Genomic DNA, 14,598 nt, shown 5'->3' with positions numbered 1-14,598 from the left:
TGCTGGCCAACCCTCATGGTTATGACAGTCTCAAAACCTGTTTCTTTCAGATCCTGCAGGTTCTGGTTAAGCTCAGGAAATACCCCCGGGGAGAAGGTGTGTGGCTGTGGGTGTCCTCTGTTTTGAAAGTTCAAACATGGTAACCCTAAGCAACCTGGCATGTCCCCTGTGCACTGCGTTAGGTTAGGGTAGGGGAAAGCAAAGGGAAAAGGGCAGAGACCAATGTCCAGGAGAGAGCACAGGAGGTGTCACTGCTGCAAACGAAACAGCAGCCGGGCTGACTCTCCAGAGACCTGAGTTTGGTAGCTGTAAAGGAGACAGCACAGCCAGAAGGGGCTGTCGGGCAGCCACAGAGCAAAAAGGACGTGCCTCAACAATGGTAAAACCACTAGCATGAGACACAGGCGGTCTGGGTTCATTCTCCGCTTCACCACGGCTTGGTCAAATCCCTTCGGGATGGGTTTATACTCTGAGGTAAAAGTCAACCGGAGTTACACACCTCCAGCTCTGGGGACAACGTACCTTCCGTCAGGGGTCGCCAACCTGTTTAAGCACGAAATCACACTCTGAATTTAAGTGCAATCCAAGATCGACCTCAAATATAAACCCCCTGGCCCCGCCTCCCTCCCACCCCTTCTCTGAGGCCCCGCCCCTGCTCACTCCGTCCTCCCTCTCTTGCCCATCCTCACTCACTTTCGTCAGCCTGGGCCAGCGGGTTGGGGGCAGGCTCTGGTCTTGGGTTAAGGGATCTGGCGTGTGGGAGGGGCTCTGAGCTGAGCTTGGGGCAGGCAGTTGGGGTGTAGGAGGGGTTCTAAGTGCAGGCTCTGGGACGGTGTTGGGATGCAGGGTGCTTGGGGTGCAGGAGGGGCTCATGACTGGGGTAGGGATGTGGACTCCAGCTGGGCCCTGCTTATCTCAGGTGGCTCCTGGGGGGTGGTGCAGTGGGGCTGAGGCAGGCTCACCCCTGCCCTGGCCCTGGCCCACTCCCAAAAGCAGCCAGCAAACTCCGTCCCCAGTCCTGCTGTGCCCCCTCTCTGCTCTGTGGAGATAGGACACAGGGTAGGAGAGGGGGCACCCTGACACCAACGCCCTCCTCTCCCTCCCCAGCAAGCAGGAGGCTCCCAGGGGTGGGGGGAAGCAGCTCCAAGGCAAAGGGCAGGAGCTGCGCAGCAGTGGGGGGAAGGGCAGCTGAAGTGCCGGCCCTTGACAGCCTCTTGGCCACACCAGTCAGGGTCGCCTGTCAGAGGCTCCGGTAGATCCCAATCTGCTGGTTGGTGACCGCTGCCTTAAGTCGACTGACCGCAGCATCTGGGTAACACACACACCTGTCCCAGGGAGGGGCACTGACACTGACACCACTTACAGAGAGAGGATGAGTTTAGCTCACGCACAAAGCTCCAGAGGTCGCAGGTTCGGTTCTGCCTGTTGGGGCTACGTCTGCACTACACTGGGCAATGGAAAAACCGCTCCCGTTGGCTTCCCATTGCGTCTCATTGCAGGGAGTACCGGAGTCAGCAGGAGCGGGTTGGTCGTGGGCTGAATGGCTCCTCACCTGCTAAATCGACTCCCCCTGGACCAGTCGCCGCAGCATCAATCCACCAGTTGCGGAGACATCCCCCTGCACTCCCTGTGCCCTGGTTCCCCGTCAGGGAGAAAGCCCAGCCCGGGCTCAAAGGGGTGTGGCCAGGACTGTCCAATGGGGGGATGTGGGCAACTGCCTGGGGCACCATCCAAGTGGTGCAAGCTGGCTGACCTGCCCATTGGAGTGGGGCTGACCGTGGGTGAGCTTGGGGCTGGAGTCATGGCCAGCCGTGGGGGAGGCGATGCCACCCAGGCCTACCAGCCTGGTGAGGAAGAACGGGCAGTAGGACTTGCTCCTGCAGAGTCAGCGGCCGCCCCGGCTTTCCCCTTCTGCATGCACGGGCGCTGGCTGCACATCTGCCCTCCTCCTGCTTGGGGCTGTACGGCCGAGGGAGTCGGGGCGCCCCACGCAGCTCTTTGCAAACGCAGAGAAAAGTGCCAAAACGCACCCTCACCCAGCGCGCCGTTCCCTACGGGAATATGGAGAGGCTGCCAGGTGCTTAGACACGCTGGAGCCAGCCATAGCCCGAGTTCTGCTTTCGCACCAGGTTGACCTGCTGGGCCCAGGGAAAAGCGTAACAGCGGCGGCACGGCACAGCGCCAAGCTAAACCACACTGCACTGCTCACCACAAGGGGCATTGCCCCAGGGCCAAAGGGTGGAAAGCAGCAATGGGGCAGCAATGGGGCAAGGGGAAGCCCTGGCTGCAGTGGAAATAGATGGTTTGGCTGCCCAGGCACAGCCGGCTCGCCCAATGGTTGCTCAATCACGGACATTCCTCCCTTCCTTTCCCTTCCCCATGGCCAGCCACGAGCCTGCAGGCTCAGACTCGCCCACTTAGTGATGGTCCCAGGCCTTCGAGCCATGGGCCTTGCAATGACAAGCATGACACCCCCGTGGGCAAACTCCCATTTCCAGTCCCAGTGGGATATAGTCTGGACCAGGTTCAGGACGAGAAACCTAGAGACCTGAGTTTGATTCCTGGGTCTCTCCCTGACTTGCTGGGTCACCTCGGGACCTCCCTCCTCTGAAAAATGGGAACAGTAACAACACCAATTTTATAGAGCACCAAAGCCAGTGGGATCAGAGAGGTCTCAGCTGCTCGCCGGATCTGTGGCCAAGCAGACGTTTGTAAGGGCTAAGCACTAGTAATGGCCCAATAAGACATTCACGCAATGCCACGGTCACTGTATCAGGCCTTTGGGGATCTCTAGCATTTCCACTTTCCGTGCGGATTATTTCTGGCAAATTAAAGTCACATCAGTGTTTCCGGATTGTTTCTCTTAAACTCTCCAGACAGCTGGCCGCACGCACGGGCTGCTTGCGATTCTAAAGGACTCAGGCGGGCTCATCAGATCCCTCCACAATTTTCCATGCTACAAAAATAGAAACGAGTAATGGGTGGTCCATTTGGCTAAAAAGGAATCTCCGATCTTTGCTCAGTTCTATCACAGGAAGGGGCGGTCTGCCAGGGGCTTTCTGGAATTGTAGGGAGCACAGAAATGTAAGAAAGCACCCAACAGTGCTATCGAGCTGTAGAAGGAAACTCAAGATGTGAATGGCAAGTGGTTAGCATCAGCCTTAACGGTTACCGTTAACTGGTGGGGGCTGTAGTAGCCCCCCGCCCACAGGGAGAGGGGAACTCTGCCAGCCCCATGGAGCCTGCCAGGACCAGGGGGGTGCTCCAGCATGACCACCTGTGGGAGGCACCCCAGCAGGGCCTGGTGGGCAGGAAGGAGGCTGCGTCTGTGGTTGGGGGAGGGGGGTCCAGCCCAGCACCCAACCCCGTTTTATTGGTTAACCAGTTGAACTTTAATGTTTTACCAGGTAATTAATTAAACATCCCTGGGTGACACCAGCGCTCTGCCGGGACAATGGGCGGGATTAGCCCCTGAGGCACCAGCGCCCAGCACGGGACAGGCAGCCTCCGAGGGCCAGTGAGGCAGGGGCCACATGCCGCGGCGCTCCCCTTTGCAGACCCAGGGACCCTTTACTTGGGTGCCCTGCCCATGGCCCCCACCCGGATCACGCAGCGGCTGGGAAAGGCAGAGCTCCGCTCCCCCATGAAGCCGAGGGGCGAGGCAGAGCCAGCTGCCTTGGGGGTCGTGGGGAGGGGTGAGTCCCAGTGTGGCTATTGGATTGGGGGGGCCGGGGCAGCCCGGGGAGGGTCAGGACACGGCGGCTTGGGGCTCTGAACCCTGCCACAGCCGGGGGGGGGGACCAGGGGCCAGGCAGGCCGAGCACGTTGTCCGGGCCGCGTGGCTGGGGACCAGCCAGCCCCGGCAGGATGTGAGCAGCGCAGGGGCCCAGCCCCGGGCGCTGGGGGGCGATCCCCGGCTTGCGGCTCACCCCCCCTCCGCGCCGCTTCCCGGCCCGGCCGCGTCTGCAGCCCCCCCGCGCGGAAGACCCGCCCCGCGCGCCCCGGCGGGCTCCGCCATAGGCCGAGCCGCGGCAGCTCCGCCTGGCGAGCCCGGCCCGGCCGCACGCGCGGCAGCCTGCGAGGGGGTCGGACCCTGCGGCCGGGCGCGGAGAGGCTGCGCTCAGCCATGGTGAGTGGGGCGGCGGGGGGGGCAGGGCCCCACGCGAGACCAGCATCTGGAGCAGGGACCCTCGCGAGGCCAACAGCTGGAGTGGGCGGGCCCCACGTGAGGCCAACATCTGGAGGGGGGGAGAGCAGCGCCCCACGCGAGACCAGCATCTGGAGCAGGGCCCCACGCGAGGCCAACATCTGGAGCGGGGGGGGGGGAGCAGCGCCCCACGCGAGACCAGCATCTGGAGCGGGGCAGGGCAGCACGTGGCTCCCGGCCAGGTGACCCGAGCGGGCGGGGGCGGGGGCGGGGATGCTGAGAAGCGCCGGGCGGGCGAGTGTCTGTGCTGCGTGGGCTGCCCGGGGCGCTCCCCGTGGGGACGCCCCGGCACGTCAGGGCTCCTGGCGGGGCTCGGAGCGAACAAAGAGGCTCCCCGAGCTCGGGCATGAGCCGGAGCTGCTGGGAAGCCCAAAGACTCTGTCTCGGTCAAGGAGGGATGGCGCCAGGGGGCTGCCTGGCTCACCCCGCCCGGCCCGGCGCCCGCAGCTGGGAGCGAGGGTTCAGCATCAGCGCTGCCCCAGCCTGGCGAGCAGCCCCCGTCTGCCTGGAAGAGCCTGGGGCCGGGAGTGGGAGAGCGGGAATCCCTCGCCGCGCAGCTCGCCAGGGGGAGGGCAGCTTGGGGTCGGTGCTCTGCCTTTCCGAAGGGGGCGGCTTGCGGGGGCTCTGGAGACGTGCCGTGCCCCACTGGAAAATGGGGGCAGACTTGTGCCGCGGCGCCCTAGGGAGCAGCCTGCGCTTTCGCTCTGGTTTTGGGTCCTTGTTCTGATTTGCACAAACAGGCGAGTTCTGTCGCAGCCTTCCAGCAGGATCTTTGTTTTGCTCTGATGTCTCCTGTGCGCGCCCCAGGGACATAACTAGACCCAGTAACGGAAGAGGACCTCTCCAATTTCATGCGGGGCATGAAGAGGCAGCCCAGATGGGAGGGGGGTGGGGTGAGGTGGGGCACTCAAAGCCTCTGAGCGCCAAGTTATGTCTCCTCTCCTCTGGGAATAATGTGGGTTTCACTCTCCTGCGGGGCTTGCAGCTTGAACTGCCCTGAGATCAGAGCGATATTCTCTCGGGTTGGCTTTGCCCTGGCGGCGAGGTGATCCTCCAGCGGTGCCACGGGGGGGCTGAGACGTCTGATGCAGCCGGAGTTAGCAGAGGCCCATGTTTTAGACTCGGGTGCGCCCGTTCAGTCCATGTTACACTGCTGCATTTTTTACTCCAGCAAAGCTGTGTCTGAAGTGCGCAAGAGTCTGGCCTAGGCGGGGCCTGTCAGGGTCTCTGATTTTACCCCTGCCAAGCAGACTGTGTGTGTAGGGTTCTCCCTCCAGCACCTGGGTGATGGAAGGCAGCTGGTGATGCATTTTGCTGACAGGCCCCTTGACAGCCCTTCTAAGCTACAAACTTTTAACATTAAGCAGTGGGCATTTTGACAGCCCAGCCTGTGCCTTTGTCAGCGGCGGCGTGGCTTGAATCCCCCGTGGGGGGGGGGGGGGGGGGAGCGTGCACCCTGCAGAAGGCCTGGGAGTCACTATGCTGCTCTGGATCCCATTAGCCTTTCTGAACGTGCTTGTGTTGAGGGCGGGCAAGGACTAGAGGACAAGTCGCAGCCTCGCTGCCCGGGCCCTGGGGTTGCAGACGCGGGAGGCTTGGAGCTAGGAAGGAGAGGGTTAAGCCAAGGCTGCAAGAGCCTGCATGAAACAGGAGACAAAAGGCACAAATCTATAAACCAAAAATAAAAGTCTCGGGGGCAGCCATATTAGTCTGTAACTGAAAAATGACAGTGGCCCTGTAGCACCTTAGAGACTAGCCACATATGTAAATGGTATCATGAGCTTTCGTGGGCACAGCCCACTTCCTCAGGTGACAAAGTAGGGAGCCAGGGACACAGAGTTTGAAATATAAAGCAGGAAAAGAGGGGAGAGGGGGAGGAGAAAAGAAAACCTGTCAATTACAGTGTCCGTGCTAAAGGGGTCTAGTAAAGTGGGCTGCAAGTGCCTTTGATGTCATTTGGGTGTTGAATATTATGGCCCATCCAGGTCATGTCTTTGTTCAAGAATAGCTGGGCACTAAAGAAATCCAGGGAGTATTTGCTTAGCATTGGTATGACAGTACAACAATAGTTCCCTATTTATCCTCTTTCTTTAGTGGCACTCGGTGCTCTTCCAACTCACCATGTGTCTCCCCAAACTCTTACACGTGGGTACATGGAGGCACCAAGCGGTTACGTGACTTGCCAAAGTTCATGCAGCGACTCAGTGACAGGACTCCCGGTTCCATTCTTGGGCCTGACTCCCCTGTTGTCTATTCTAACCACTGGACCACACTCCCTCGTCCACATTGTCAAGGAGATAGCTCAGCAGGAACGGAGCTGGTACAAGAGGAAGCAATTTTTGTCCCTCCCCCCCTTTGCTAAGGAAGCTGAACCATTTGAGGCTCTGTCTACACTGCCAACGGGGAGTGGTGGCAGCACTTTAACATGGTGGTGAGCTCCCGGCCCCAGCTCTCCCACCACGTCCACGCGGGGGGGCGCTAGCAGCGCTGGGAGCTTGTTGACACGGGTGCTTTACGGCGCTGCCACTAGCTGAGCTGCGGGTGTTTTTCACTCCCCTAAGCGAGAAAGTTACAGCGCTGCAAAGTGGCAGCGCAGACAAGCCCTTTGTGGCTATTTGGAATGAGCTTCCCGAAGCAGCGATCAAGGCCGATTGGCCAAGTGTCGGGAGGGTGAGTAAGCCTGGGCCGGACTGGCTCTTGGAGGGTGTGGGTGGAGTCGGCTGGGCTTCCTGGCTCCCTCAGGCCTGGGCTTCCAGTTGCTAATTAAATGGCTCATGTTTCCCAGCAGAGCCAGGGTGGGACAGGCTGTTCCAAACATCTGCAAACTCCCGACACACGACATTCGCACATAGCTTCGCAAGCGGGGCTGATTATTCAGGGCCCTGCGAGTGGGGAGCTATGGTGATTATCAGACTTTGCTGAGGAATCTGTGTTTTCCAAAACAGCCGGGGCTCCGAGGCCGTTTGAACCTTGTTACGCTTGGCTTTTTGTTGCCAGCTGACTCCCTCCCACCCCAGTGCTGCACAGAGACGGAATCTTGGATGCCGGGGCCTTGAGTCTGCTTTCACGTCCAGTGGCGCGAGTGCAGAGCCGCGCCAAGGAAATCAAAGGCCTTTTTCTCATGTGAGGTCAGAAAAAGGCCCGGTGTTCCCGCAGGGTCTGCCAGGGTCTCGTGGGCTGGGGCTGGGCTTTCTCTGCTCACAGTCCCTCCCCCAGAATGTTTGTCCAGCACAAATATTTATTCGGGCCTTTGACCGTCTAGTTCTGCGGTTTTCAAACTTTTTTTTCCTCCTGGCCCAGTTGAAAAAAAGTGTTGATGCTGAGACCCGACATAATTTGACTGGAGTGTGGGCTCCAGCATGGGGCTGGGGATGAGCGCTTTGGGCTGTAGGAGGAGGCTCCCGCTTGGGGGGAGGGGTGACCAGGACGGGCAGGAGGGACAACCTTCAGCAACTTCTGGGCAGCAGAGCAGCGGTGGTGCTAAGGCAGCTTCCTGCCTCTCCTGGCACCACAGACCATGCTGCACCCCAGAAGCAGCCGGCAGCAGGTTCCCAGCCAGTGGGAGTGTGGAGCTGGTACTTGAAACGGGGCCCTGTGCGCTCTCCTCTTCCCCCACTAGGAGCCGGGCCTGCTGTGGCCACTTCTGAGGCTCCGTGCAGTCTGCGAGGCCAGGAGAAACAGGGAGCTGCCAGAGCACCCCAGTGTTCCCCTGCAGCAACGAGACCCTGGGACTGATGTTGCAGGGCTGGGTTGCGCCCCGTCGTTTGAAAACCCCCGGTCCAGTGTTTGCTTCGCGTGGCTCCTTAGCCCATTTCTCTGATAAATCAGCAGCTTGAAACAACTGGGACTCATGCGGCCGCATACAGAGAACTCCGAGGCTTTTCTTGCAAAGCACAAACCTCTAGCACTGAAACTGAAGGAGGCTGGGGCCCTAGTCAGGCATACGGATGGAGGGCTGCAGCCACGATGAGGCAACGCAGGGCGCACTTAATCGGGGCAGAGCACCCCCTTGCACTTGGAGTGCCGCAGACCTGTTTCCTCTGTGCCTGGCAACTAGGGTGTTAAAGGATAGTCAACTAGTCGATATCCCCCCCCCCCCCGGCTGCCTCGGTGAGATAGAGGCAGCAAAGGGGGGAGGGGTGCTTCAAAGTGGCAGTGCTGTACAGCGGCACTGCCACTTTGAAACCCACAGGCAGCTGATGCATAGCTGATAAGCGGATCGGCTGTGCAGCAGGATGCCCCTTCAAAACGCCGCCTCTGCGCGATTCAAAGGGGGCAGCCATGGAGCCTGGGATCAGCTGGGGAGTCCCCAGCTGACCCCGGGCTCCACTGCCACTTTAAAACGGCCCCAGCTGACGCCGGGCTCCTAGTGGCACGCAGCGTAGCATGGAGTGGCCGCGGGCTTCGTGGCTCTGAAATGCACAAGAACCCGCTCTGGGGACTCTTGTGCATTTCAAAGCAGGCAGGTGTGTGCAGCCTGGAGTCAGCGAGACGTCCCGCTGGCCCTGGGCTGTACCTGGAGTTCCGCATTCCTCCTTCGAGATGTACAAGAGGCCACGGGGCAGTGCTGAAGTGCCTGTCGACTAGTGGATGGAAACTCCATCGACGAGTCAGTTAACCGCATTTTAACATCCTTACTGGCAACCTCACCTCACTCGTTTTCCTTCAGCCCCTCCCTCCCTAGATTCCTTTCCAGTCCTTTGCTCAGCCGCTAAGGAAAGAGTTCAGGGCAATATTGTCTATTGAAATATGCCCCCCTTGGGTAGCCAAGGGCTCGTGACAAGTGAAAGGGAAAGGGCAGGGCTCTCATTAGGTTTACACAGAGCAGCAGGGACTGGCCAGGAGGAGGGGCACAGGGAGGCTAGGAGGAGTGAGAGTGCGGCTACTTGCACCACACCCTGATCCCAGGAGTCCCAGGGGGAAGAGGGAAGTGGAGGGGCTTTGGAATGTGACGGACAGCTGCAGAACCAGGGAAATGACTGCAAAGTCACAGGGCTGCGTCTCCGCTCGTTGCCAGCCTGGCAAATCAGGAGGGGCTCCCTGGCAATCAGCGGGGTTACGTGCTGACGAAGGCCCTCGCAGCCAGATTGCACTGTACTGGCTGAGAGCTGATTGCAGAATCACTTCCCCCTTCCGCGCTCCCCCTCCCCCCGGTCTGCGCGGGTTTCCAGCACACCAAGGGCAGCATCTTATTAGTATCTCAGCAGCACCCAGAGGCCGCCACTAAAGACGAGAGAGAGAGAGAGAGAGAGAGAGAGAGAGAGAGAGAGAGAGAGAGAGAGAGAGTGTGTGTGTGTGTGTGTGTGTGTGTGTGTTTCAGAATAGAGATGTTAAATATTGGTTAATTGAATAGCCGGTTAAATTCTTATTGGTTACTTGACTAGTCTATATTCCCCGGAGTGGGGCTGGTAGCCAGTGTGTTCCGGCCTCTCTCCCGAGGTGCTCCCTGCCACTCCACGCTGCTGCCTCTGTATCAGAGGCAGCAACGTGGGGTGCCAGGCAGGAGCTGGTCTGCAAGGGGAACCGGTTTAAAAACCAGCTCCCCTCGTGGGCCAGCTGCCTGTTGCCCTGTGCTGCTGCCTCTGATACAGAGGCAGCAGCATGGGGTGACAGCAGCCCCTGTCCGGGGTGGGGGTGGGGGTAGGGCTGAGCTCCCAGACCTGGTGTGAGCCAGAACTGAGACAGGCTGCCTAGCTCCTAATTCACTTGAAATGCAGAGCCGCAGCGGGGGTAGGTCCTAGACCTGGCACAAGCTGGGACTGAGCTGGGCTTCTGGCAAATGGGCGGGAGGTGGGGAGAATGTGCGTAGTCTGTAGCATTAACCTATAAGCTTTTGCTATTAGTTAATTGGTTAATCGACTCCACTATTACAACTCTATTTCAGCCCTAGAGTGGGAGGCAGCGCAGGGCTCCCAGACTATGAATAGGCCAGACAGGTGGGGGCTGGGAGAAATCCCTATTTCCAGAGGGCAGCCTGAGGCCCAAAGGTGTGCAGTGACTTGCTCCTGGTCTTGCAGGGGTCTGAGATCCAAGCTGGATACCGGTGCTTAGCTTGTCAGAGCATCCTTCTTCACCGACTCCCTGGCGGGCATGGGCTCAGCACGTGGGCTTTGGAAGAGTCACTCCAGAGCAGTGGTCCCCAATGCGGTGCCCGGGGCACTTCCGTGCGCCCGCGGAGTGCTGGCTCTAGGCACCAGCAAACCAAACCCGTGCTTGGGGCAGCACGTTGCTGGGGGCAGCATTCCGGCCTCGCCGCCCGCCGCGGGCCTGCCTGTGGCCGCCCAAGGCAATGGGAGGGCGGCGGAGCGCGTGATGGGCCAGCAGCGAGACACCCTCGGCAGGCTGGAGGGCGTGGTGGGAGTCGAAGAGCTGCAAGGTGAAAGGGGCGCTTTCCTCCTCAGCGCTTGTCCTGCAGCAGCGGGCGGGGGTGGCCCAAAATATTTTTGCTTGGGAAGGTAAAAAACCTAGAGCTGGCCCTGCATACGGCACATGCACGGCCCCGCCCCGGGCGCACAGTGGATACACAGCCCCGCCCCCGGATGCACAGCACACGCGTGGCCCCGCCCCCGGGTGCCCGGCAGCCCTAAAAGGTTGGGGACCACTGCTCCAGGGTTTGTGCTAACTCAGAGCGGGCTCTGGCCTGGAAAGCCTGGCTGAGTCCAGGGCCTGGGATGCTCTGTGCTCCCGAAATCAGAGGCTCCTAGAAGATGAGGGTTGGAGGCGACCTCTGGAGGCCAGCCCCTGCTCCACGCAGCTCCAGCCCCAGCTCAGTCCTGGGCGTGGTCCGTGGACCAGCTCCCATGTGCCCGACTTCTGTGAGAGCAGAACCCTTTGGCCCATCCCCTGCTGGAGGGAGTGGTTTGAATCTCCGGCGCTCTGCACGTGCCGTGTTATGCAGCAGGCAGCCGCGATGTGCCAAGATTACAGAGCTGTAGTAGGGAGGAGGAAGTGGCAGGAGAAATTACAATGTGTAAACACCGTGAGGTCAGCATTTCCCTCGGCTCTGAGCCAAGCAGTGCGCTCACTCCAGGGCTACGGGAGGCCCAGGCTGGTGAATTTAGCTGGAATCTGAGCAGAAGTTCTGTGGGGTTGTGGGAGGCACAGGACAAGGCTCAGAGCTTCAGAAGGCTTTAGGCTCCTAACGTCCATTGAAATGAACCTAAGATACCTTAAGGGACCAGGTTGGGCTTGGGGAACCAAAACGCCATAGTTCCCAGGCCAGTCTGGCCTCCTGCATAACAAGGCAAACTGAGTTCACCAGGCTGCTCAGTTGCCTTTGCAAATCTTGGTCGTTGGAAGTATTCACAGACCCTGCTTGGAGTGACTCGAAGTCGCTGCCAGCCAAGCAAACAGCCGGGACAGGACGTCACTGACTGGTTGGTGTGGATTCACGTGTTGGACCCCAGTGCTATGCAGGAATCAATTGGTGCTTTAATTAGTACGCAGCCAGTCCGGTGAGCGCTGGTTGGTCCGCCAGAGAGGCATAATAGAATAATTACTCCAGTGCAAGTTACAGTGGCTCCTCACCGCTCTGGGGTGGGTGCGTTTCTTTGCAAGGACCGAAGGTGAATGGCTGCATTAGGACTAAGGGTCACGCCAGCCGCGCTTTCGGGATGAGTAAAGCTTCCTCTGCCCCCAGGTCAGGATGCATCAGGCTGTAAATGGGGTTTGACTGGGATGTTCCTTGTGGGCTCAGCAAATGTGTCATCCCGGAGATGCCAGCGAGGCCTTTTCCCCACTAGGGTGTTAGCTAACACTTGGCGACTAACGTGAGTCAAACCCTAATGCAGACACGGCAGCGGGAGATGAACGCATGTTGGCAAGGCCGGATAAAACCCGGGCCTGCCCCCGGGCTCTTTCTGGACCCCCGAACCCCACCCGCATTCACTGCCCCTCTGCTCTCCGGCGTGTGCCGCGATTCCCTGGGCCATCTGCACCTAGTGGGTATGCCACCCACGGGGGTCATGTGGGCACGCAGTGCCCTGGTCCCGCAGTGGGCCGGGACTCCCGGCTCTCCGCCCAGCCGAGCTGTAGGTTCTGGGCGAGTTCAGGCCGTTTCACACCTTTCATGCAAACGTAATGGAGATCGGAAAGAACAGAGATTTTTTACAACTGGCTTTGCGCAGGGGGCATGTGTGCAGGTTATGATACACTAGAGATGTGCCTGCTGTTGCTCAGACTCTTCACTCAATGTTTGCTTTTTGGAAAGTACAATGAAAATGTCCGTGCTCCATTTAAATCATTTCGGTGGGGTGGGGCTGAGGAGGAGGGGGTCAGTACGCAAGCTGCCCTGGGGGGGCGAAGTTTAGTCCAGCCCTGTCTCCCTGCAGCAGTTTGGGGCCAGGTGAGAGACACCTCTCCATGGCCCCTGCAGTTCCAGTGGCATAGCTGGGGGAGGAGTGCATGTCCCTTCATCTGCCCCCTGCGCGCCCCTGCAAGAGTGAGGAATGCAACCAGCTGTGCACTTTCCCCATGCTCCCTGATGAAGGGGAGTGGCCAGCAATGTTCCCTACGAATCGGGTGGGGCCCCCCCAAAGGGTGCCTGAGGCTCCGGGCTGGGGCAGTTCTGTATAGGAGGGATGGGACATGCCCCCAGTCAGCCACTTTCACTTTCCTGGTGATTCTGTCTCTTTTCGGTTTGGTTTTCTGAGACGCAATCCCATCCCGGGCACATCCCATTGTCCTGGCCCAACCCAGCCCTGCCCTCGCTCTAAAGTACGATAATAGGAAGCTGCATATTGAATTTGGTGACTCCAGTTAGGGATGTAAAGGGTTAACTGGTTACCCGCTAGGCATCACGCTTACCGGGTAACTGCTTACCTGGCAGCCCGGCCAGGCTGGAGTATCCCACCTCCTCGCCGCAGGGAGGGCAGGCCCGTCACGTCACATCGTGGGGGGCGTTGCTCCAGCTCCCCTCGTCTCCCGCCGGGGAGAGATGAAGTCTGTTAAAATTCCAGCAACCGCCACCATGCATGGGAAAGCTGTCACAACAAGCATCTGAGGCAACCAGAAATTCCTCCAGCAAAACCAGATTGTGCATTACTAAGAGAAAAAACATGCAGAGGGGAAAGCGACCCATACATATCTGGTACTTATTTATCTACTCTATTTGGCAGAGTTTGTCTGTTTGTTCAAGAACGCCTCCTAAACAGTAAGAGCTAGGGATGTAAAATCCCATTTAAAAAGTTAATTAACCAGACTCCCACAGCGAGGCAGGCACGGCCAGGCCAGAGCAGCTCCCACCTATGTTACAATGGCCCGGCCAGGGGGGGGAGCGTAGTTGTTGCTGGGGTTTCTGAGCTGAGCTGTGTCCAAGGGACCCTTCTTTGTCCTATGGCAGCAAGGGTGTGAATTGCCCACTTAATTTTAAGTGGCTTCCCGCAATGTAAGCCCTTTATGCTGAACAATTTCTCTGGCCTCAAATTTACCTGTGACACTGGCTATCTTTTCCAGAACTTATGAAGGGCTTCATGGCACTGGAGAGCTTGTCTCTCTCCAACAGGTCAAATAACAAATGTTAACTCACCCACCTTGTGTGTCTCCTGTCCTGGGGGAAGCACGGCTACACCACAACTGCAAATGAGAATGGAAGCGACTGAATTTCTCCAAAGTGTTAATTAGGCATTAGAGTTAAATGGGTATGAACAAAACACAAATATTTCACTAGTTCTCCAGTCACTACAGATTCTCCTAGGGTGAGCAAGAGCTGAATTTCCATTTTCTTAAGACACCCGCTCCCCCCCGCCAAAAAAATCAGAATTTGTTTTGTTATAGTCCTCTAAGGAACTTTGATATGCCATAAAGAAGCAATAAGTGGCACAATCCATTTCCTCCCCCTTACATATGAATGGCCACACTGGGTCAGACCAATGGTCCATCTAGGCTGGTGTCCTGTCTTCCACCAATGGTCAGTGCCAGGAGCTTCAGAGGGAATGAACGGAATAGGGCGATTTTCAAGTGGTCCAACCGCTTTTGTCCAGTATCAGCTTCTGGCAATTGGAAGCTTAGGGACATCCGGAGCATGGCATTGCATCACTGGCCATCTCGGCTGATAGCCATTGATGGACCTATCTTCCATGAAATTGTCTAGCTCTTTTTTGAACTTTTGGCCTTCAAAACAGCCCCTGCAAATGAGTTCCACAGGTTAACTGTTCCAGAGGGGGAGCCGTGTTAGTCTGTAACTGAAAAAACTTAAACAACTAATAGTCCTGCACCACCAAAACCGTAGCAGCACACAGAAACCTGTTGGGGAACATTTTAACTTGCCCGGGCACTCGCTAATGGATCTCAAAGTGACTCTTATTACGAGGCATTTTCAAAAACCAACTTGAGAGAGAAGCTGCAGAACTTGGATGGTACTTGGTCCTGCTGTGAAGGCAGGGGACTGGACT

General features: G+C 58.3%; 1 protein-coding gene across 1 annotated transcript in view; it reads left to right on the top strand.

The window, feature by feature from the left end:
• The first annotated feature begins 3,987 nt into the window (after positions 1–3,987).
• Positions 3,988–14,598, top strand: part of ECE1 (endothelin converting enzyme 1) — a 117,715-nt gene continuing 107,104 nt past the window's right edge. Inside the window, exon 1 of the mRNA XM_075906542.1 lies at positions 3,988–4,129. Within this exon, the coding sequence (XP_075762657.1) occupies positions 4,127–4,129 (3 nt within the window). The 5' untranslated portion in view covers positions 3,988–4,126. The remainder of the gene's footprint in view (positions 4,130–14,598) is intronic.

Source organism: Pelodiscus sinensis, chromosome 23, assembly GCF_049634645.1.
Source record: "Pelodiscus sinensis isolate JC-2024 chromosome 23, ASM4963464v1, whole genome shotgun sequence".
In the NCBI taxonomy this organism is placed as follows: domain Eukaryota; kingdom Metazoa; phylum Chordata; order Testudines; family Trionychidae; genus Pelodiscus; species Pelodiscus sinensis.
This window is presented reverse-complemented; position numbering and strand designations above follow the sequence as displayed.